Here is a 25,495-nt window from a genome sequence, read left to right as displayed (position 1 = left end):
GAAAATCAGCCTCAAATAAACGAGCTGCTGCCCTTAGGTTTTTGTGCACATGTAGGTGACTTGTTTAGCAGGGTCTGTGTTTAGACCCCGAAAAAGGAAAGGGTGATTTTTTGGGGGGGCTGTGGTTTCATTACTACCACCACGGTGAGCACACAGACAGAGTGACAGGGACAGTTCAGTGGCACTCACAGAAAATTGTCTAGAATGACACTGGAGGGGAAGATTTTGACTGCACTTGGGGTGGAAGTCCAAGCTGATAAATTATGTCTGGTAGATGCTTGCAGGTCGTAGAAAAAACCTCTGTGTGAGGACAGACATCTACTTGTGAATAAGTAGACATGGCAAAGAACTTCCCAGTTGGAGTGGGGAACCACACATTAGGGAAACATGTATTTCAGTTGTTTCAGCTGTTTGTCTTCATTTATTGTCACCATACCTGCCTGCCTTAAGTAAACATGGTAAATGAATATATACTGTTATATTAGGTGGGTAAATACAGGAGACTGTCAAGTAATTTGGCCTCCACTTTCTCTTTCTTGGGGTTTGTTGAGGTAGTGTAACTTGCAAATTTTTATGTACAAAATTGGCACCATTGATTTAGAAAAAATTAATATTTAATCACAAACATACAGCAAGGTCAACAAACTTTTGGTAAGGAATTAAACAGACTTTTCCTTGCTAGCACTCAAACACCAAGTAAATAAAAATTCAGTGAAATCATTTGTAGCATATGTGTACAGACTGCATTTGAAAATGTATGGGGCTCAGTACTGTCTGACTTAATTCTGATTCATCCATTGACCTTGTTATATAAAACTCAATGCCCTTTTTAGAGGGAGAGTTGCAAATGGTGCTTCTGCATATTTATTTCGGAAGTTCAATCTTCTGGGTGTTCATACCCTAATTCCAGTGCTAAGTGCAATCACAACATTGATTTTTCTCACTAAACATAACCTACTTTACCCTGGGATGGAATTTTTTTTTTTAATGGGCTTTATATAATGGCATATGTGAAAACCACTCAACTTAATGCCCCATACTGTAGTTAATTAACAAAATGGCATCGTAGCCATGGCCCCTCGTCCTCTGGCAGTGTATTTTACCACTAACCTTGGCCACACCAAATGTCCATCCTAATTAACAGGAGCCCAGGTATTGACTATGTCAAGCTACGGGGTGGAAAGAGCAATTTGCAGCTGCTGACAAAGTTGTAATTCTGTAGAAAATCCAAACATGGGAACATCATTTGGAGTGGTGTTCTGCCATTTCAGAGCCCATCTCAAGGAGCAGCTGAACAAAGTGTCTAAACCATGAGTTTTACTTCTCTCCAGTTGCTAAATAACAGTGTCCTAAAATACATCCAAACACCCCTAAAATACAGACTTCCAAAGACATAACTGCAGGTTTTATGCAGATTCGAGATTGGTGGTAGTGTTTTAATACTGAAACATTTATTTTGTTCATTTCTTTGAGCTGTAATATGCTGGGAGACGTAATGGGACTTGAAGCTTTAATAACCTTCAGTAATGAATTCGATTCTTCCTTTGCTTTTTCTGGTTTTGTTTCTGAGTAATTCAGCTTGAAGGCACTACAGATGCATCAGGTTTGTGCCAGTTTTACAAGAGCAAGACAGTATTCTGTGAAGCTCCGTGGTGTTTCATGTTACAAAGGAGAGGATTAAGCATTTATGCTCTTATACTGAGAAAAAAAAAGAGTTTTCTTTTTCAATGCCTTAAATTAATTGTGTTCTGTCTCGCTGTTGAAAAACTGCAGCAAGAGGACAAGTGCTCTCAGTCATTCATAACTACAGTTTTTAATTGTTTTATTGGCTGAAGATGCAGAAAGACCTTTATTTTTTTTAGAGTAACTTAGGTGCTGTGTCCTCATAAATGTCAAGAAGATACCTTGACATCATCATCTTGTTAGATGATGATTTCTACTCAGTAAATAACATTTTGTGTTTCATTTATCATTCCTGGTGTGTTGTAGCAGAACTGAAGATCAGCAGCTAAACATTGTGCACCCAAACAACATCTTTGCTGGGAATTCCTTGTACAAATGCTCTTTAATTAAGCAAGTGCTCTTTAATTAACCCTCCATACAGTTGTTGCTGATGTTATTAGCATCACTAGATAAATACAGTTAACTTTTCCACTGGGCATAACAACAGTGGCAGAAATTTGCATCCTGTAAGAACATCTGTGAGTTACAAAGTCTTGTCTTAACCAACTGCTAAATCCTCTCCAGGTTGGGCATTTCAGACAGAAATTTCCTTGGGAGCCTGTCTTAAAGAGGGAATTCTTAGGCAGAACAGCAAATACCTGTCCACTGATACCTAGAAGAATATCATATGGAATAAAAATTGATTATTAAAGAAAACTCCAGCGAAGCATTCCTCTGTGCAATGATGAAAAACAGCTTCATCTTGATACAGAAGAACAGAACCTTCCTGAGTTTTCTGTGTTGGGACAAGTTTCTCTTTGGAAAAAATTATTGCCAAAATAGAGAAAAGAACCTCAAGTGCAGCTTTTCCTGCAAGGTTCAGATTTAATCCTAATTCCAGCCTGCTGTTGTCAGAACATATAAAGGCACCGAGCTGGTTCTGTCCAAAAAAAGTGATGTGTTGCCACAGATCTGCATTCTTGATACCAGTCTCTTATTTATTGGTGGATTAGAAGAATATCTACTACTTAGCTGAAAGCTGATATATTGAGATTTCCATGCCTGAGCTGCACTCGAAGATCACAGTCCTGAATGACTCTTGTAAACCTTTTACAATTGCTGTTTTCAACAGGGCAAAGGTGAAGAAAGGTGTGAACATTCTGAGTGCAAAGACAAGTGACCCCCGGCAGTGGGACGTGAAGCAAGAGGTGGGGAATGGTGGAAAGCACTCAACCACAACTGTTATTTGTCAGAGGATAGCACCAAGTTCAAGGAACAGGTATGAAACCTCATATTCTCGGCACATTAAACTCATTTATGTCCATGATAGCATCCATTGGTTGAAAGACTTAAGGCTCATATTACCACTGCTCATAGCTATTAAACCTGTAGCCTGGAAATCTGGAGACACTTATGCGAACTGTGGTACCATCTGCTGATCTATAACAGGTAATAAAATTCACCAGCTCAAATTAAAAAAAATTAACGGAACAGACCTACGGTGGGGGTGTGTAATTTTGGCATGAATATGAATATTCTTAATTTCAAAGGGGTTTAGCGAGCGTAATTTTTTGGTTTGATAGTTTTGACCTTGTTTCTCTGAACATATCACAGCCTCTGTGGTTGGTTCATCAAGCAAGCAGTGAATGCTCCCACAGTGAAGCCACTGTAACTTTGAATCACTGGTACAGCATAATTCAAACCTCCCAGTGTCTTGTATGTAATACAGAAGAATCCCCTTTTGCAAACAGTTACTTCTTCCAGAACTGGGGGTTCCCTTGACACGCTGGTAACTGTGTGAGGCAGAGCAGTGCATTCTGGGGAGCACTGGGATGAACTGGTCTGCCAGTGCCTGCCTTCCTGTTTGGTGTGTTCTTGCTGAGACTTGGCCTGGTTGTTCCACAGACACAAAATCAGTCCTTTCTCCAGAAGTAGGATTGTCTTCCACAGCACACAGTGAAATGGGATCTTTCTGCTTTCAGTGGAAATTCTTTTGCTCTTCCCAGATATCGTCTAAATGAATTCTCACAACGTTGCTGTACGTTAATCCATGCAGAGCATTTCCCTTGTGCAGATCCAGGCAATGCTTCCCTGGCTCTGTTCTCACTGTTAGCCACAGACCTGGGCTCACTGAAGAGTATCATAAAATCTTTGGGGGCTGCTGGGCTGGTTCTTGCTTTCCCATGCAGTTGGTTTGTACTGTCTTCAGGCACAGAAAACTGAGCACATTTCAGCTTTTGTGTTCTGTGCCCAAATATTGGACACCTGTAAAGTGTAGAAATTTCTCTCATCACGAGCAGCTCGTGACAGGATAATTCTCTGATTCAACGTGTTTACACTTGGTGAGTGATCCCCCCCTGTCCCTGCCTCGACCCACGACCCTTTCATTCTATTTTTCTCTCCCTGTGCTGCTGAGGAGGAGAGTGATGGAGCTGCTTTAGTGGGCACCTGGCATCCAGCCAGGGTCAACCCACCTCAGGACTGGTACAGGCAAAGGAAAGATCCATCATTTGAGCTTTCCAGAGCTAAAAAAGCTGAAACCCAAAACAGTTTGAAAGGGAGGACACAGCTTTAGAACAGCAAGTAGCTCTGAGTGTATTTGCAACAGAGGAACTGTAATTGTCAGGTTATCACACCCCAATTAAATCTTCTCGATCCAATTTGCATGAAGTCTAATTAACCCATAAAAATATTTTTAGTGCTAATTGTGCAAATAAAAGTCAATGTTTCAATTAATGCCTCTTTCATTTGTGTGTGTAAATAGTTGCTGTCTTCTGAAGGCGTGAGGAGCCTGGGTTTGAATGAAGGGTTTTTGTGCAAGGACGAGCTGGGTGGGGAAACCTGGTTATGTGTGCACTGAGATCCCAGTGGGAAAGCATATGATGTAGTGGGCATTACAGTACTAAGTGTCACTTGGAGGCCTCTCCACAAAGCACAGTTATTTTTATGTAAATACATTATTTTTTTGTAAATATATTATTTTTATGTAAATATATTAAACTAATTTAATTTGGTTGAGAATTGCAAGCCCCTAATGGGATCTTTCTGTGCTGCCACCAGCGTTTCCAGGCTGGTTTAGCAGCACAGTTCATGGAAGTGATGTGCAGTTCTCTAGTGAGGCCAGGGTAGGTGCGAGGTGCTGTTCTCTTCTCTTGCAGCAAACTCAACCAACTCATAAATGTGTTGGTTAATTTAGGCAGAGGAAGGTGTTTTCCACTGTGTTTGCAAAGGAGTGTCTATAAAAACAGGTAAATGAAAGTTTGTAGTTCTTGAGTGCTTTGTAAACATTCATACATCTTGTCAAGAAGTTGACAGTATGTTGTTTTTTTTTACACAACCAGCTATTTCTAGCAGAACTCAGGTAGGAGGAAAGGAGAACAAAGCATCTTCTACAGTTTTGCCTTATTTCTCTGTTGCAGCCAACAGGAATATTTGGCTTTCCCCTTGTACTGTCACATGTCCCCAGCTGGCTGTGAAGTCAGATTTATTACTTAAATTCATAATAGATTGTAAGTGTACTGGAGTAGCCAGATAACACTACATGCAGGATACACTTTGGTCATAATGGAGAGAGTGATGTGCTGAGTTGTTAAGGACACAAACATCCCTGGTGCACCACGGAGAACCATTGCACTCTTTCCCCTTCATATCCCTAGAAACCAAGGCCATACTCAATAAAACTACTCATTTTTTGTTTCCATGTTACTTTGCCTTTCTTGCATATTTCTCTGTCATTAGTGGTGGGCTGTAATTGCATTGTAAGCACTTTGAAACGAGCAGTTTGTATCTGAATGCAACAGCTCATACACCTTTCACATTATATAAATAATAGAACACAAGAAATAGTTTAGGTACGTCACAGCAGTAATTGTTTACCATTACCTTTTGAGAATTTAAGTGGGTCATGCTTTTTTAAGTAATATTTGTTCTCTTTGAATTTGTGGTGCTAAAGCCAAGAGCCATTGCTTCTTAGCTTTGATTTATCCAAAAAGGCTTTGCAACTGTAGCAAGTAACTGCAAACAGCTTGAAATCAGCAATGTTTGTGTGCCTCATAATACAATTTCTGCTGAGATTCAAGTAGCTATTGATGAGGATAACAACAGTGTTGATTAGTGAAAACAAGTCTTACGCTACTACTTGGTCACTTGTTTTTTGTTGTTTCTTGTTTCTGGAGGGAAGCTGGTACGTTTGATGTGTGTCCTTGGGGTAGATGAAGGGAGGTTTTTGGTTACTGCTGTAACCAGTTCTGTATCTTAGTTTTGCCTCTGTTTGGTCCCAGCCTAAGGCTTGTGTGGCTGATGGATCACATCTCCTCTGAGAGCAAGTGGAAGGGCTCGTGTTTGCTGTGTAGTTTATCCTGGATTGCCACCACAGGGAATGAGAGCTATTCCAACACAGAGCAAGGAGTATTTTTAACCTTCTTTTTTTTAAATCGAGTGTACCTCCACCTGCTGGTATGCTGACAGCTGTGGGCATAAGAAAGATGGATGAAGGGTAGGAGCAAGGAGGCTTAGGGGAATTTCTTAAGCTGATTTCTCTGCCAAAGCCAAAGTGCCAGAGCATCCTATAACTGAGCACTAAGAAACAGGGACTGACTCTGATCTAAGCCTAACTCCTCTTCTGCAAACCTGGAAGTGGCCTGGAAGAAGATACCTTCAGTTTGTTCTTGGGCTGACATTTCTGCCCGTGGATGTGGCACTTTGTTTGTGGAGGGATGGAGTCACCCCCTGCTTTTGATTTCTGTCAGCCGTGTAGAGAAACGGAGTGTGGGAGAACAGAGAGACATTTAGAAAAACTGACATAATGGAAAACTGCTGTGATGTAGCACTTTATCCTCTTGGCCTTGAACCTTTTGAGAGGCCTGTGGGCTTATGGCTCTCCAGCCATCTGTCTGATAAAGAGGCAGACTCAGGAAGAGTGCTTCCAGATGTTGTGTTTGTGTTTCAGACTGAGTCACAATCGCTTATTCCCTCTCGCCACATGCGCACACGTTTTTTTGGATTGGGGTTGTTGTGGCCTTTTTGGTATTTTTTAGCACTGTCTGGGTATCATTGCATTCACGTGGAAGCAGCTAATTATGTTCCCAGGTTGTGTTTCACATCACTGGGGCACAGAGGAAAGCAACAAAGCCGTTACAATTCCGTGCAGATCTCTCCTCTGTCTGGCAGCACCATATGCTGCCAAGGGATGTCAGTGAAGTGAATTCTGTGTGATTGAAAAATAAAAGGGAAGTGTATATGTACAACATGAGTCAGACTTGAAAAAGTGTGAGCCATGTGGTGTGTGTCTGGCTACACCAGAAGACAGTCAGTCTGTGCCCAATACATGGGCACAGAGAAGAGTATTCACACATTATGAGCAGGGTAGATGTTATTAATTATTTTAAAATCTGGGTCATCTTCTGCTGGCAGTTTTGGGTCAGAGTGGTTTGCAGAGCTCAGCAGAGTGGCAGTGGTGCCTGCTGACCTCAAAACCTTGCAGCCTGAGCAGAGGACATGATTCTCACAAGGATTCAGAGATTTAGTGCTCATGGGGCAGGATTTTTTCATGACAGTTGTTTATCCTTTTGACTGATAATTGAGGCAAGATCAGAGCTGACGTGGCACATGCCACTGCTGTAGGTGCTTGGGGGGTTGTGCATGTCTTCAGGAGGTCACATTTGTGCCTGCAGAAACTGATTTGTACAAACTGTAGAGGTACTTTGGGAGGAAGACATCAGCAGTAGATTTCTTACAGCATTAAACCCTGAAACAGAAACAATTTCCATTCATTTATGAGAAATTCCCATATGAGCAGGCATTATTATAGATATAGACATATGATAAGTATAGACATAAATAGATATCTGAACAAAAGGAGAGCTAAAGAGAATCTCCATTCTTTACTGGAAGCAGGGGGAAGCAATGGCAAAGGATGAGGAAAAGGCTTGAGGTACTTAATGCTTTCTTTGCCTCAGTCTGTTGGTCTCTGGGTACCCAGCCCCCTGAGCTGAAAGACAGGGATGGGGAGCAGAATGAAGCCCCCATAATCCAAGGAGTAATTGGAAAAATGACCTGGGGACTGTTGGTCAGCAGCTGGCTCAGCATGAGCCAGTCGTGTGCCCGGGTGGGGCAAGAGGAGATGGCCTCGAATTGCACCAGGGAAGGTGTAGATTGGATGAGAGGAAAAAAATTCATCACTGAAAGTTGTCAAGCCCTGGAACAGGCTGCACAGGGAGCTGATGGAGTCCCCATCCCTGGAGGTATTTAAAAGACATGTAGGTGTGGTGCTTGGGGACATGGTTTAGTGGTGGCCTTGGAAGTGCTGGGTTAACAGTTGGACTCAATGATCTTTATTAAGTCTCTTTTCCAACCTAAACAAGTCTATGATTCTAGCCTTCTGTTTTAAGCATTCTGCATATTTTGGTGCAGTCTTTCAGGCTGCTGGAAGCCCTCAGAGCTTCCAAGGTGAGTCATTCCTGTGATGTGCATCTGTCTGCTTAAAATGACACATGGGAGTGTGTGTGTAGCTGTCAGTAACAGTATCAGGTATAATATAGCTCAGCCTTTGCCTACTGCTTTAAAGATCCTTTCCCTCCACGCTTTCTCATCTGATTTCCCAAATCATTTATCTTTGCCTGCTGTCTTTGCATTATGAGATTTCTCTTTGTTAGGATGCCTGCTCCAGGTCAAATTAGGGCACAGATGTCCCCAGCATGCAGGGTAGGTGCCAAAGACACACTGGACATCTGCACATACGGATGAGGATCAGCCAGCTGTGCCATGTAACAATATCTTTTCTAGGGCACAGAAGACTGGGGTTAGAAGGTTCCTTCCCAAAGGAGCCTTTCATATGGCTCCTCTTTTGCTGCTTTGAATGTCAGGAGTGTTTATCAAAGTCCAGAGCTGGGAGGGAGGGAGGAGGGATGAAGAATGTCTCTCGTGGCTCTTTCAGGAGCAGGCTGCCTGCAGGAAGGAGGCGGACGCTCCGTTGTCTCGCGCTCTCTGTCTGCTGCAGTGTCTGAGCAAGAGTCTGCACAAACTGCCTTGAGAGGGAGGGTTTGTTCCTTAGACCTTGCTGTCTGACCTGGTTTTTGGGGGAGCAGGGCAACTTGTTGAACCTGAGGAATCCTCAGTGCTTTCAGGTTAACGGGCAGCCCTCACCTGGGTTATGGAAGAGCGAATTCCATGGGAGCCCTCGTGGGCAAGGACTCTCGCTGAGCCTGGAGGACCCTTTCTTTTCAATACTATCAGTAATGCAAGTTCAGAAAGATAAAATTTGAGATAACTATAGCAATTGTCATGGCAACAACATCCGTCTGTCTGGTTCTCATCTGGCACCTACCACTGTGCAGCCCTGATCCACAGCTGGAGTGCTGACCCCGCCGTAATCCAGCCACACTATTGTATCAGTCCTTTGATTCCTTAGAAATCTGTGTTTGACTTGTCATCAGCATAAATATCTTCTTCTTAACAGATACAGGCTGAGTCAGGAAACCAGCAGGGTCTGCCCAAGTGTTGTGGGAGATAAAAACTGGAAGGTATTATCTTCCTGATCGGATATTTCGCAACGTTATCTTCCCCCGTTTGAAATTCAAAGCGAGATGTTATAATCTCAGATGAGGTTTTTGAAAGCCAGTCGTTAGATGCTATTGAAAGGAATTTTCATGTTGGATTTAAACAGAACCACTGTTAGGCTTGGTCCTGACCATTCAAAAAATATTACATTAATCTTTGTAGATAACATAGTATGAGCCAAGGAGTAAGGCGTTCCCATGAGTTTTTTCTCTAAGAAAAGAAATTAATTAGTAGAGATGAGATAACAAAATACATTAAAAGAGATCTATCCGTGATCTCTACAGAACTTTCAGTTGCAATAATTATTTTTTTTTGGTCTACTTTGGAGTTCCTGGGTCTGTTGGGAAGCAGAAGGGCTGGAGCACCAAGAGAAAGGTCATCCTTCACATATTTCTTGCCCAAATGAAAGCATCAAATTTGTTTGCACAGCAAATCTCTGTAGTTTGGAAAAGCTTTTTACATGCTTATCAAAACCAAATGCTGGAGGCTTAGCCAATGCATGCAATAACCCAGCCTTGCTGAGAAAGCTGCTGTCAGTGCCTTCCCTGCTTTCCAGTCAGGTTGAATGTATTGTTTTATTTCATTAGAATGTAAATAGAGCAGAGCCCACACAAATAGAATAGGATGTGCAATCATAGAATAATGGGACAACAGCTTTCCATCCGTCCCGAACTGATAGACAGGTTCAATAATAACTGTAATTCCTGATGTCCGGGGTGAGAGTATTTTCTGACTCTCTGACAAAATAATCATTTCTCAGAGAGCGACCGGAAAAACATGCAGTCTGCTTTTCAGCCTCAGACACGTTTGAGAAGGTGTTTTCAAGCACTCCTGGAAAATGCAGGAGGAAGGGCTGCCTGTCCCACTTGCATCTTGTGCCCCAAACTGCTGTGTCCTGGCCCCTTGCACACAGCAATCCCTGGTGCTTTCCATTTTAATAAGCTGTAACTCACAGCGAGGTTATCCATGAGAATCTTCTTCTGATGCAGCACATTCGTGGACTGACATTTCTGTTCATTTTTCGCACTTTAAATCCTGAGTTCTGCTTTGGGTGAGGTCAGCTCTTATTTTTCTGTGGCAGTTGGCACTGTTTGGATGGTTTGGCAGCTATTGTAATGTAGCCTTCCTTGTGATTTGGAGGCGCTGGGAGATAAGAGACAAAAGATGCAGAATTGGGGAGGAGGAATGTGTGCGTGTGTATTTTTTCTCACACTGCCTTTGAAGCAGAAACATCTGCTGAAAGCCATAAACAGCTGAGTTCAGCAATACCACATCACGCTGCCAAGCAACTCTGCTTTCCTCTGTAACTTTCACAGCAGAGGAAATAAATCAGCCAGGCAATAAAGAATGAAGAAAATTTAGGAAAAAGTGCCAAAAGCCAAACCTTTCAAGAATAAAGTGAATAAGATCTTTGTTAGTATTCGGCAAAGCAAATTGAAATATATTTCTTCCACATGTAAGCCCTAAATATGTTTCTTCCACATGTAAGCCCTAAATATGTTTCTTCCACATGTAGGCCCTCTGTACCATTGCTGCTTGAGGAATTTTGCAATAAGAAGACTCCTCTGAACTCAAGACACTTAAAACTGGTCAGGAGAGACCTCTAGAAAACAGGCTACAACATCATTAGAGACAATTAGATGATTTTAAATATTTTTTCCGTCTCATGCCTCTGTCAGATCAGTCACAATTAACCAACAGCGGGGAAGTATCACCATTTATCTGAAACCTTTGCATTTCCTTACACAAAACAGTGTATTAGACAGGTGAACCATGTGTTTCTGCACTGGCTTGCTGAGATTTGCTCTTCCAGTCAAAGTTACTTTAGTTTGATGTGTTGCTGCCTATGTAAAGTACAGATAGAAATCTCTTCTCTGTTTCTTTTTTGTTATATACTGAGGAGGACTGCTCTGTGAAACAGGTGGGAAGTTATTACATAGATGCTGAGTCTTTGTTGTAACTCTTACAAGTTAAGCAAGGGTGGTAAGAAAACCAGTTGGTAACTGGTGACTGGGAGGATTTTGTGGCATGTTGCTGGTGCCCTGGGCTCATGCAGTCACAGCAGAGCTGTCCCTCCAGTCACCACTCCTGGCTGTCATCCTGGTTCAGATCATTAAGTTCTATTCCCAGTTGACCCTTGTATGTAATTAAATGAGTGACTTGTATACCTGCAGTGAGGGGTGGTTAAACACTGCTCCTGCTGCCTTCTCTGCTGAGAGACCACATCACTTGTCTTCTGTGGTTGTGCCTCCCACCAGGCCGAGATAACAGAAAGAGAATTTGGGTGGGTTTTACACATTGCATTTTTTATTCTCTTTTAATTTCAAAATGAGTTTGAGTGTGTTTGATTAGTCTCTGCCATTACCTCCACTGAATATTCTCCAGCTGGAGATAGTTCTAATAAAAATAATTTGATAAGCACATTAAAATTATCACTTAAAATTACTTTTATGGTCGGTGCAGCATTTGTAGAAGTTGAGTCTTCATAAACGCTTGACAGACCTAAATGTCTCATTAGCACCAGTTTTACACTGGTTTAGCTCCACTGAGATGAATGAAATTAATCTAGTGATTTTCACTTTCGTAATTGAAATCAGGATCAAGCCTTACACGATCATAAGATGTTTAAATTCATTTGAATGTCAGACCAGCACGAGGTCCTGAGCTCGAACAATTTGAAGGCCTGATCTGTCAGGTGATGTCAGCCCAGGTGTGTTTGCTTCTTTGAGACTCTCACATCTCAGACTTAGAAAACCTTGTTCTTCTTCAGTTGTCATTGCAGAAAGATGTTTGCAATAGCTGGGCTCTCATCCTACAACTCTCCAGGATTTTTTTTTTCAGTATTCCCTGCACTCTTGTCTGTCTCCATCCATCTGCTCTCTCTCTGCTGCTCTACTCGAGCCTTGCTGAAGCAGCAGGTTCGTTATTTGTACAATATGCAGCAGGGTGCTAAATATGACAAGGCTCCTACTCTTAATAATAGTAAATAATCACCTCCTTTATCTGGTTAATTCTGTGCCTCTCCCTGAAAATAGTTGGATGGCTCTTCTGTAGGATGACAGGCAAATAATAGTAACTTGTTGAATAAATACTCCCAGTCCCCATTACCAGAGCCTCAGCCTGCATGAAGCAGCATCATTATTGTTCTGCAAACACTTACAGCATATGAGCACTGTTAGCAAACACAACAGTTTATGTAATTCAAGCTGGACATGACATAACACAACTCAGCACAACCAAGGACTTCTCACCTCCTGTTAGGATGGATTCCATTCAATCCCCCCTGCACGTTTTACACTGTAGGCAGAGGTAATACATGGTGTTTTACAAGCTTAAGAAGTAAAAATCTTTGCCTGTTACAGACAAAACAACTCCTGTAGTCTAAATAACTAGCTTGTATCAGAGATCATTGCAGTTCTCCACACAGCTCACACAAGGAGGAGCAGTTAATCTGTTGGCTTCTATAAGTCATCATTTGCAAATCATAATTTATCTACAGCTCAGGCTGCAGGGAGACCTCTGGTATTTCACATTCTGGGAGTGATGGAAGATCTTGAGTTTTTTCACTGTCACTTCATGGTGAATATCAGCAAATACTGACATTTTAAAAGGCATCCTTTTTTTTTTTTCCCAGAGCTCTGCAGCCACAGTCCCTTCGGTGTAAATCAGTGGTGAATTTGTCTTGCACCGTGTCAAGGGCTTGTACAAATCCCCTGGCTTGAGTTGGGTTCTGTTACATGAATTGCTGGGTTTGAGGGGACATAGGAAGTGTTTGGAGGATACTGAATATTTCCTGGAAGCTTAACAAGGTAGAGCTGGGCTGCTCTTTCAAAAGGTGGTAGATGTCTGTGAGTTCTCCAAAAAAACCCAAATCCTGGTCCACCAAATCCCAGCTAAATAAGACCCCTGGAGTTCTCTTTCTTTGAGTAGATGTTCTGGGCAATTAAAATCTGTAGGTATATTCTTTTGTAACACTTTCAGAGTTAAGAATGAAAAATGAGATGGGAGTGGCAGTATTATACAAAAGTTGCCAATGTTTTTTGAATGCACTTTTTCATTAAGCAAGGAAATTAAACACTTTTTCTTGGAAAAATCTGTGGTGTGTCCCTATTACTTTAAAGAGTCAAGATGAGGAGTGTCAAGGACTGGCATAAATCAGTCTAAATTCACAAAAACAGTGTAAAGGGTTTTGTACCATTATTATTCACAAACTCCTACAGCTTTCCCGTTACTGCTTTACCAACATCCTAGTAATTTCATGGAGAAGTAAGTTTATTAAAGAAAACTGAGATGCTCATTGTAAAGAGGTTTTTGGATCGATCAGTGCTGAATTCCTGATGGCTTCCCAGGAATTTGACTTCCAGTTAAATTGCCAGGGAAGAAACCTTAGCTTCACTGAAGCAAATGGCAAAATTTTCTTTGCAATCTGAATTTCACCCCAAGTTTAGAATAAATTTGGACTCCCTCTCCTTTCTTTTCTCTGACACACAGAAAGCTATAGATCATCTCTTTCCTGCTCAAGGCTGTGACAACAGCTCCAGGCTCCCTCCCACGTGTACACCTGCATACATGATGGTAATTATTACAAAAAGGAGTTTGAAGTAGCACCCCATTGATTTTTGGTTTCCATGCTGCAGATTAATGGACTGAGCAGGCACTCTTTGTAATCACACTGGTAGAAATTCAATAATGACTCTGCCAGAGTACTCGAGTGACCTCGGCCACTGAATTCAGTCCTGTTTCAACTGTTTTTAATGAGAGTGGCATATTTAGCAATGCCATCAGATGGTTGGAAAGCAAGGTGCCCTGTCAACCAAAGCAGTGCTGATGGACCAAATAACAAGTATTGCAGTGTTTATGTCTGTTCTCTCACCCGGGGTAGTTCACAGCATCCGTGTGGTGATGGAATTAGTTCATGGGAATGTACTAAGCAAAAGAAATTTCTGATGTGTATGATCTGCGTGCAATACTCCTTTAGAGCTACTAGATTTCAACCAAATCAGAGCTCAGCAAGTACCACTGACAATCCCCAAAGGAGTATAATCTCTCTGGTTAGTTTAGCAGTTGTTCAGTTAGGTTTGGAGGTTTAAATTGTGGGTGATTATCATATCCTGTGGTATTTTTGTCATCTCTTAAAATGTGCAGTAGCATGGTGAGGCTCTCCACTTGGAGATGCTATTTGTCAATTTTTATCTTGAGAAGTGTTCCGAGATTTTATGAGACTGGAAAGGAATATTTAAAAGCTGACCTTGTTTGTTGCTGTGTATCTGTTTGACCCTCTGTACGTGTGTAGTTCCACAGGTTGGCTCTGCCTGCTGTGATTTCCTCACCAGCCAGAAAACTCCTATACATTGCAGATGAGCATTGTTTAAATACAGAGTAAATACATACTGCTCCCAACAGAACTCTTTGGGAAGTTAACCTAGAAATGTCATAGTAAGTGTAGGGGACTTGATCAGTGAGAATTGGCTGGAAACTCAGCCTTTGCTGATGTGACTCCCAGAACCACCCGAGAAGGGGATTGTTGCCATGTTCTGTTAATCAAAAGTTGTGTTAATTTTTTTGACAGGCAACCTCTCCTGTTCTGTTCAGTGTTCCTGGGGCTGGTAGAATTGCTGAGGTGAGGTGAAACACATAGTCATCAAACATGGTATAATTGCCACATCCCTCAGTGATGCAAATCAGGAGAGATTTGTTGTGGTTCGCTGCGGATCAGGACGTAAACTCATCATGTGGGTTTATTAAACAAAAAAAGTCTACCAAGATACCCAGAGTCACAGAACAGACTCCATTTAGAGCAGAACCCAGGACATCTGAGGACAAGTGGTTTTTACAGAGCCATATTGTGCATAAATAGGCTCTGGCTTGGTAAATGTTGGAAAAGTATGAGCTCTTCACCATTGTCTGCTCCCAGAGCAGTCCTGATTTCACTGACTTGGCTTTGACTGCTGCACTTCAGCAACTGATTTTGAAAAGATATGTCTGTAATTGGCAGTTTTTTAACAGGAGTTAACACCCAACAGGACAGAAAGAAATAACCAGGTTTTGAATTTGGAGCCTCATTCAGCATTCAGTGAAGTTTGGGGAAGAATGTCCATCAGCTTTGAGTCCAGCTCTTGATGAACAACTTTAGAACAGCTTGTACATCCTAAGTGTGTTTAACAACACAGCTTCTAACTGTGCACACCACTGAGCACAAGTTAATTGCTGCCTAAAGGACAGAAGATGAAAAAACAACAGCCCTCTGTTGTTTTCTTCAGGTTTTCCCACCCAAGTCCTTTTAGAGCTCTCTCTTGAAACCTGCTCAGTGTGCAGGTTCCAACATCCCTTTCCCTTCCATTTTCTTTTTTAAGAACCTTTACCACTTTGTCATATTCTGTTTTTACCCACCTTATTAACTCGAGATTTATGATGAATGGATTTGTCTGGATTTGAGCCTTATTGTCTCTTTGTATCCTGTCAAGCAACCTGTCAGTGGTTTCTCTAGCCTGTCTTTTTTTCACTGTGATGATACCCCCTCTCCCAGCCACCCAGGAGATTTGCATAAACTGTTGAGCTCTTTCATAGTGTGAAAGATTTCTTAGTTTGGAATTATGGATCCTGTAAGGGAGAAGAGTTTGTGGTGGTTTCCCCTCCTGTGGGTAATATAACAGCATGCCTTTCACATTAGGAGCTTTAACATTTGTCTGTGTGTGAATATATATTTTTAATATGTATTTCCAAGGCTTATAATGTCAGCTTGTCATCATGCCAGTGATCTATTTGTTCCTTTGTCAAGTTCTCAAGTAATTTCCTAAGTTGCTAGAAAGGATATTCCTCTTTTATACAGTTCTGCAAATTTAGCTGTGTTTTGAATCAAAACCAGGCATCCAGTTCTACCCTCAGTGTGCACCAAGAAGCCACTGGCAGCAGCTCCCATGGGGAGATCATGAGCCAGCTTGGATGTCCAGAGTTTTCTTCCTTCCTTTTTGAGGTCATCTGAGCCCATGTGGTTCTTCTGCTAAGAAAGCACACACAGCTCTTGCCAGGGTCTCAGGAGCAAGATGAGATAACTGGCTGGAGCACATTATAGGCTCTTCCTGGCCTGTGGCCTGGCTCACTCCCCATAAAACTTGGACACAGAGGAAGGAGAGGTTTGCACTTGGGTCCCGTGCTCTGGGCCTGGAGCAGGGATGCATCAGGGATGGGCACAGACACGTGGGCCAGACAGTGCTTCCAGTCACATGGTTTGGGCATGACCCTCACATTGGATGCATGGATGCTTTAACCCCCAAAGTGCAGCAAATCCTTTGTACTCAGTATTATTTATCACGTTTTCTGTGTTTCCAGTTTTCAGTTCCCCATGTGCATTTGGCAGAGAGAGAAGAGACTTGGTTTCAGTGACACTCTCAAGATAAACCCCAGCTTAAATGGTTGACTGAAGTATTTATCAGGCTCTATTATAGCTGTTCCTGCATTCTGTAAAATTATTCACATATACAAGCATGACTTCATTTTGCCAGGAAGCAAGACCATTAATCCTGCCTACTTTGAAGCCATGTCTTTTGTGGACTGTGGTGGGTAACTTATCTGTTCAGATTACTTAGATTGTTGGACACTTCATCCCTTTGTAATGTTAATGACTTCTGAGTAGCTCAGCCCTGCATGAGAAATTTTTCTTATATTTAAGACTATTTTTCCTTTCCACATTATATTTTTTCTTATAATCTTTTGTTTGACTACGCTCATTTTGAAATTCTTGCATTTCTTATTATGTATTTAGTATTTTTTCTTATAATAAATCCTCTCAAAGGGGGATTTGGTTTCTACAGAGTTAATTGCTGCATGCTATTCCACTCATGAGCCAATTGAATCAGATAATTTGCTGTTTCCTGAGTAATGCCAAAGAGTGTACAGAAAGATCTTTTGTTCCACTGAAGACGTTAAAGAGGGTTTGAGGATTCCTTTCTCTGCAAATCCTTTACATGAAAGATTTACAGTATGTACACCACAAGATTTAGAAACGCTGCTATTTAAGCATCTATACATATCATTTGTCAGTAATTGTTAAGAGTTAGTACTCTCTTTAGCTTTTTTTATTAGACCTGTTCCAGATATCCCCGAAGACAGATTCAGGAAAGTGTGTAAACCCTTTAGTTTTATAGTTGCTGCCAGTTTTTCACCTTAAGCAGGGAAAGAGATTGAATTTTCCTAGGCACTGAAGTGCCAGGCTTCTTGCCCCTGAAGTTCAAGAGCAATCAGCTGCTGATAGCAGCCACCAAATTGTTTCTGTAGGACCCCAACCTGGTCTGTGCTTCCTTAGGGGACACCTCCCTCTTCCCAGCAGCACAGCTCCCTCATTTCACAGCCACAGAGCAGAATTGTGCTCCTTGTAGGCACCTTTTTGTTTCTTCCTTCTCAGAGGTTGAGCGCTGTTTGTTTTCTTATTGAAGACTAACAACCAAAGCTCTCCTGTGGGAAGACACCTCTGTGAGAGAGGATGAGCAGGTCTGGTTGTGAGGGATCAAGGACAAGGGGCAGGCAGCTCTGAAACACTCATTGTGGGGCTTCCAGCAAACCTGCAGCCTGCCCGTGTAACTCTCTTCTCAGATGCCCTAAACTCTGAGAGTGCAGAGTTTGGGTCTTCATATCCCAAGGCTTTTCCACAGTTCAGAGCCTGAGGGGCTGTACAGATCAGCACTGAGCTGTGCACTAGGTCACCAGACCCTGTGTATCTCGTCTCTGCAGTGAGGGTTTGAAGAAAAAAGGATCAGAGGGCTAATTAGCTGGGTCACCAAGTGGTCAGGCCTGGCAGGAGTGGTGGGAGGAGAAGGACTCTGTGAGTAGGGTAGAAGTGAAGAAGTGCTGGTCCAGACCAAATCTCTCCTGAGCCTTTTGAAGTTTTCTGTCTCTAATTGAAATCAAGTGTAGATTATGTGAGCATTTCAACTTCTGTCTTCCGTGTCTCTGCATTCCTCTTCTTTAAATCGTAATGCTTCTGAATCCAATAGCCAAAACCTCTCAATTATTGTCACACTCCAAGTAACTTAATGACAGTAATCCTCTATAGGGAAACAGATACTTTAAGTGAAAGGAAGACATTATTAGATGCAGGAAAAATATGCCAAAGTCATTCTTTCTTTGCTAACTAGATGTAATTTAAATTTTAAAAGAGAGTGTTGAAATTAATGCCCTTTGAAGGGAATCCAAAACTATAATGGTTCTTCTTTTTTTAAGGGAAGTCCCATTTCTCCTGGGGCTAATGCCATAAGGTTCTTTCTTTGTACTGCAAACAACATAGTGCTAAACAGAGAATAAAGATCTAGAGTTATTAGAGGGAGATCTATACACCTACTCACCAGGCTATGGAAGTGGAGTTTTCATATTGCCATCAGTCAGTGACAGTATTTTTATATTTGTACAAGGTTATTTATACACTTAACCCCGGGTCTGTTTCTGTTGAAAATTATATAAACTGTGATGATACCTGAAAACTTAGGTTTGCAAGTCAGGGACTTGCAGGCTTTTCCAGAGTTTCCTAAAAAGTGTGTAAAGTTAACCTTCAAAGTCTTTGTAGGACTCATGTCCCTCTGGTCTCTTCTATAAGCCAGCTTCCACATTCATCTGTCTTTTTACTCTGTCTGAGACTTAGTGATGTGGGTAGAAATCACCTCCCTAACTTCTCCCTATTCTAAGATATATACTGGAGATAATGGTCGTTATTCCTCCACTTGACATTCCAGGTTAAAAATACCAAATGCACTCAGCTCAGTTCCTCAGTTCTCCCTCCAGTTGCTCTCAGGCTCTGGGGAGGGCCTGGATTTGATTCATTACCCGTTGGCAGCAGAGATGTGCTGGAAGTTTCTCGGGTGACCCCTGGATCATGTGGTGGCTGATTCCTGGGAACTCTCCATCCCAAGCAAAGCCTTGGCCTTTGCCAGGTCAGGGTCCATAGTGCCAGAAGGGGGAAATGGTTGGTATCTTGTATCCATAACATTTATTTTAAACCCTCTGCACTTTCTCCTGGGTGCTGCTTCTTCTTAGAGTGTCAGACCAGAAATCTGTCCATGCTCTGGAGTTGCTGGGCTGGAGAAGAGCTGGGTTATGTGTCACAGGGGATCCACAAGGAGCCTGAACAGTGCCCATGTATTAATGACCCATTGCCATTAAGGCCATCCAGGCTTGTCCAACACAGCCCTCCTTCATTCTGCTTGAATTTCTGTTAAACACTGGTTAAGCCCCCAAAGATAAAAACTCTTATGTGGGGTAGTTGCAGTCTCTGCACTTCACTGCTAAAGCTGTGGCAAGCAAGGGAAGGCTGTGCTGCTAATTCTAAGTCTATACATTCTTTAGTTCTCTCCTCCCCACCAAGCCTCGAGCTTGTTGCCTAAAAGTGTCCTTTACAAGAAAAAAGCCCCAGTGCTGCAGAGCTGACTGATGTGCTGGTGACCTGCCTGTACAAAATGCATTACTTAAGTATTCACTTGTCCTTTGAACATGAAAAGGCAGACAGGTGGAGCCTGGGGTATTACTTGGTACAAAGCAAACATTTAAAAAGCACAAAGTTTCAGGTCCTTACTTTAATGGAAAGTGCTATTTTCAAAAGTGCCATTTGACATTTAGAAGATTAACTGGTACTGACTTCCTGTGTGAGTTGGGCTCCTGAGTATCTGAGTCACTTTTGGAAACCTGAGTTGGCCATCTGTTTCACTTAAGCTTTGCAGTGCCAAGTGAAGCAATGCATAAATACTTTGATGACTCTAGTTTGTAGTACCTAAATTTAAAAAAGCAGTTATTTCAACAGCCTGACACCTATTGGAATTTTCAGAACTTCTGGGGCCTTGAATTCCCACTGCCTGGGAGAAAGCAGATGCATTTGAAAGCAATTAGACTTCGAAAGGAACTCGTGCTCTTGAAAACCCCAGAGCTACCCCAACACTTTTGAATGTGGAACTGAGGCACTTCCAGAAGTTTCACCTGCCATCCCAACCAGACATCTGACAACAGACACTGAAAGAAAAGTCTGTTGTGGTAGCATATATAATGGGAATATGTAAATTTAAACTTGTGTGAGTATATGCACGGAGGACACAGTTAAGACTGAGGACACAGGCATTTGGGACACTGGGGAAGCTGTTTCTGTTACTGGTTCAAACTGAACAGGGGCAAGAAAGGCAGATATTGCTACAGTCCAGCTTAGAGAGAACACAGCAGCTTTTGAGCAGTGCTCTGATGTGGGAGAGAGAGCAGGAATGACTTGGGAAGAGTTTGCATTGAGCTCTATTTCGAGCTTGACAACAGAGAAGACAGAGGACTTGACGTTGAGTAGAGGTAAAATAATAGGTGGTTTGCAGGTTCTACTTCAGGAGAAGTGGTTGCAACATCCATGAGATGCATGAGAGTCAGGGAGCCATGTGGGTCAGAGCAGGGCAAGTGACCCTGCCATTCAGATGGAGAAAGTAAGAGAGGAATTGTAGGGACCTGCTCCACATGGAGCCACAGGGAAAGGCAGGGTTGTGCTGAACAGGCTCTGGGAGCAGTGGATCATTCCTGTGCTGGCTGCCTGGAGTGCCCTGGCTGGTGTCCACACTGCCAGAGACAGGGGGGGCAGAAAGCAAGCAGGGAGAGAGCTGAAAATATCAAAATTAGTGTGAAACTGATAGTTCTTATATGAAAGAAACTGTAGTGCTCAAAATTATATGGACTTCCAGATTTTATTTGCCTGGTGATCACAGAGTATCACACAGATTTTCTGGGTAAGATGGAACAGGACTGGTTAACATGATAGTAGATGCAAATAATCTTTGAAATATTTGATTCCTACTCTGTTACTCACTGATTTCCTTTATAACAATGCCAGAGCACTCAAAGCCTCCCTCACACAGCAGGCAGAGCTCTGCAAACTCCTCAGGACTCAATTTAAACACACGTGTATTGTTTGTGTCCTCGTTTCTCCCACGAACTCCTGCGTGACCTTGGGCAAGTCACTTCATTTATCTGTTCCCCAGCTTCGATATCATAAAATAGGTTAATAGTGCTGCACTCCTAAGAGCTGTGCATCAAAATTCTGTCCAAGAGCAGCAAGAGAAACGCGCTGCTGTCGTTGATATTATGGATCTGTTTAAGCAACACGTCCTTATGGACTCGTGCATCGTATGAGCAGACCCTCTGAAGGCAGCAGGACTGTTTACACATTGAAAGTGGTTTGCTGGACAAAGGCCAGAAAACAGGGATGAACCCATAACTGGTAGATATTCCCCGAGGCATTTAGCAGCAGGAATTATGGTCCAGAGCCGTGTTAGGAGGGTGGTTAGATATATAAATAATTGTCGCCAGGATTTAGTCACTCAGGAGGCATAGTCTGCTTTGCATGTAAACAAAATGTAGGTCTTGAGGGAGTCTGTGTCTCAGCTAAATCTGCTCATGTATAAATCCTCTTTTTTAGGCTTTATATTTTGTAATCATTGCAATTTAAATTCAGCTACAGTCCGCAGGATTTGCACATTTTACCACCATTAAGGAAGTCAATAGGAGCTGTGCATCCCACTCACTGTAGCTGCCCTTCAGTAATTAACTCTTTCCCCTCTGCTAAATCTGGAGTTAGGGACAGCAGCAGCACTTGAGACAGCATTGAGAGCATTCAGCCCGGGAATATGCGTGTGAAGGACAATTAATTCAGCTGGTTTGGACTTGTCTTCTTATGTCTTCCCCTCTTTGCTGAGCTGCTGAGCTGCTGACTCGTTGCTGGGTAAGCCATGGCCCCAGTTGTTAGCAGAAGGTTTGCCCATCCCCTGGTGGCTCCTATGCCAGGGATCAGGCTGCCAGCAGCACATTCCCTGAACCCTTTGGATTCCTTCTGATGTTTGTTTGGCATCCTTCCCATCAGGCACATTGCATGGCATTAACCAACTGCATGTGTTCTCCCAGCTGAACAAATTCTGCACACCAAATTCATCGCTGAGACAAACTGACCCTGGGAGAAGAACCCCCGTTCCACCAGAAAATATTCCATTCTGCTCTTATCCCTTTTGTGCTTCCTTTGAGTGTTTTCATTTCATGTTGAGAAAGTTGTGACTGTTTTGTAGTAAACAGCTTTCCAGGAAAGAAAAACGTTGCTTTGCCCACTGAAATGGGGAGACAGATGTTCCATGGAGTTGGGGAGAGGGAGGAAAACACCCGGCTTTTACCACTCAGCCACGTTTGAATTTTTTCCCTGTAGTTAAACATGTAGAATTCAAACCTGCAGGAGAGAAGATGTTCAACATTACTTCACCTCAATCATGCCTGCTAAGTATTATGATTGAAAGAAAGAGCTCTTTAATATCCGTGTTGCATGTGGAGCATTTTATTGACTCAGAGAGGCACTTGGGGTTGGTTTTTTTTTTCCCTAGAGAAAACAGCAAAATTTGACAGGTAATTTTGTAGATGAAGACAGTAAACAGCTGTTGAAGATGATAATGTCTGAGTGGTTTTGTTGTTTCTATGAAAACTTAGTTACACTCATTTTAGATTAATTTTTCATTGTCTTCTGTAAATGAGAATTTCTTACACGGCTGCTTTAATGGGACTTTGATTGCTTTCCTTCTACTGCCAAAACCACAAAAGACAAAAAAAATCAAATGCATAAAAACAGTTATGAGCAGTGATACAATAAATTCGTGCTATAGTGCATTTTAATTTAATAAATTAAAGTTTTGCTGTGCAGCAGTTTGTGTTCATGTGTGAGAGAGGCATACACATTAGCCATTTAAATTCAGAACTGTGTTAAACAGCAATAAAAGCAATTCTTGCTGCTATTGGGAGCTTTTGGTGTGACATTATGAAATTTCCCAAAAGTCTCGAGAAGCAGTGTGGGAGAAATGAAATGTACTCATGGAAAAGGAAGTGCAAGTGTAGCCTTGCAGCAAAGCCACCAAGCAGGGATTGAGGAGATAGAGCTTCAGTTCTCACATCACCCACAGATTTCCTGTGCTCACTTTGGAAGTTCTGCTTGGAAGGAAGGGGTTGCCCTGGCAATCCGGGCCCAGCAATGAGGGCTCGGTCCAGTTTCCAGCTTCTCTAGGTATTTGGGATCTGGAACACATCACTCTGCATTCTGTGGGTCTCATTTTTCCATTTTTCCTCTTTATCTTGTTTGTTTTGTCTGTGTGTGGGTCACAAAATCTCCTGCTATGTCAAACCATCTTTAACTATGTAATACACCCTTAGCACAATGGTGTGCCAGCATTCAGTGAATTACTGTAAAAAAGAAAGGAGGGAAAGTAGGTACAAAGAGTCTAAGCCATAATTCAGTCCTGCTTTGAAGTAGGTTAGAGGCATTCCAAGCTTGTGCTGACTCTCTGCATATGGATGATTTCTCCTAAGATGGATATTTTTTTGAGTCTGAGAAAGTGGTGGGATCTATTGTTTGTGAGCTCACAGAACCATCAGGCAAGTGTGAGTGAAGGTCATCTGTTCTGTTTGTTAGATCATACACTTAATAACACTTGAATCCTGTGCTGACCTTTTGCAGAATTTTGTTCTGGCATAAATGTCAAGAAATGCAGCTGAGAATGAAAATATTGATGAATACATTGCCAGGATTTAAACTGTAACTTTGGCTGGCTGGAGAACAGCTATTTAGGCATTCATTGTTTGTGAAACATTTCCTGTCACCCAGTCCTTCATATCAATTCTTCTGCAAATGTTTCTACCGAACATCATTTGCCTTTGCAAGGCTTCCCACCACGAGGAGCATTGTTCAGGAAGGGAAATCACTGCCTCTTTAACAAATTGGTATTTCAGAGTTCACAGCAGAGTCATTTTTTACGGCTTCTTCGCCCGAAAAAGTTCGACTCAGATGTTGCAATACATTTTTTAAGGAGCTCCTGTTTTTCTTCCATTGAGCCAATTCTCTTGACAGGCTTAATAGGAGGACAGGGGAGACAAATGGCTGGTGTGAGATCATACAGTTACTCCATGACCCCAGGAAGGGCTTTGACACAGCCTCTTAACACCAGACCACGTAGACCTTCCATTAGCCAACAGCTGACGGAGCTGCCTGGCTCAGACAGCTCCCAGGGCTTGGAAGTGGGGGCAGAGGAAGGGGCAGCAAGTGAGAGAATTTATCTGCAAATAGAGGATCTGCTCTGAATCCCCTCTGGCAACGTTCCCCTGCGTGGAAAGGGCCCAGGTTGTGTGGTTAATGTCACAGGAGGCTGATGGCAGATCTTGGCTAGCAGAGGATAATGTAAATCTAATGCATGATTTGAGAGCTGAGAATGGGGAAGGGAAGCAGATACAGTTTAAATTCAGCCTGTCCAACATGTTTTCTTGCATCTGCATTACTCAGCGCTGTATATATATGTACACACACACATACAGCATTTCATTCACAAGTTTGATGTTCTCAGTCTTTGGCTTGTCACAGATGTTTTTGTGCTTGCCAGTAAATTACATCAATCACTCCAGAAGCCTCTCTTTTTTTTCTCTGCTGGCGCAGGTAGAACATGGAAGTAGTGTACGATAATTTAATACAGCCAGTTAAAACATTCTCTGTTTTTTCTCTTCCCTTTCTCTGTCCACTTCACCAAGACATTTGGTGTCTTGTTGATGATCTGTGAACCAGATCATCAACAAGAAGAATTGAATAAAAATCCACTGATGTCAAGAAATATTGTCAATTTACACTACGTGACATCTACTGAGGATAAAGAGACAATCTCTGATAGCCTCCAGCACTTTTTACTTCCCAGTATTGCCTTAGACACAATTTTGTCTTTATATTTGAATACTTGGGACTCAGTAATCCTGTAAATCCCTTTTTTCTATGTTCATAATGCTCCATCTGCTTTGGGAAACCCTTGGAATTAGTCATAAAGGCCAAGTCTCTTTATAGAAATAACTGGATAGCACAGATATCCTATCTGCAAAAGTAACAGCCAACTTCCTAGCGAAAAGTAATTCCTGGAAGAGTTGGCAATGTTGCTGAAAATCATTAAGAAAACATTTGTCCATTTTCAAAAATCTTTTAGATTGAATGTCATGTAGATAGGAGCATGTTTGGAATATGTAACAGAGTCTGAAGAGTGTCCCATCCAGAACACATTAACCTATTTCTTCCTGGTACAAATTCTATATTCTGCAGTCAGCAACAGCAGGATATTTGCAGCGCTTTGTGACCTGTATGTGACAGTTCTGCATGTACCATGTTGGCTTGGCACTGCTCCCTCACCAGAGCAGCAGAGCCGAACACTCCTGGAAATTCAGCTCTTCAGATCTCTGTAGGGCATGGTGACATTATCTCTGCATTAGCTGG

The 25,495-nt window shown here is 42.2% G+C and overlaps 1 protein-coding gene across 1 annotated transcript in view; it reads left to right on the top strand.

Annotated features, from left to right (window-relative positions):
* The window catches only part of LOC108497629 (transmembrane protein 132C-like), a 134,398-nt gene that overhangs the window by 42,227 nt on the left and 66,676 nt on the right, over positions 1 to 25,495 (top strand). Inside the window, exon 2 of the mRNA XM_017815380.1 lies at positions 2,795 to 2,941. Coding sequence (XP_017670869.1) covers positions 2,795 to 2,941 — 147 coding nt within the window. The remainder of the gene's footprint in view (positions 1 to 2,794; positions 2,942 to 25,495) is intronic.

The sequence above is a fragment of the Lepidothrix coronata genome, unplaced genomic scaffold (genome assembly GCF_001604755.1).
Source record: "Lepidothrix coronata isolate B3197 unplaced genomic scaffold, Lepidothrix_coronata-1.0 Scaffold51, whole genome shotgun sequence".
NCBI lineage: Eukaryota > Metazoa > Chordata > Aves > Passeriformes > Pipridae > Lepidothrix > Lepidothrix coronata.
Note: the sequence above shows the minus strand (reverse complement) of the source record. Positions and strands in the feature narration are given on the sequence as shown.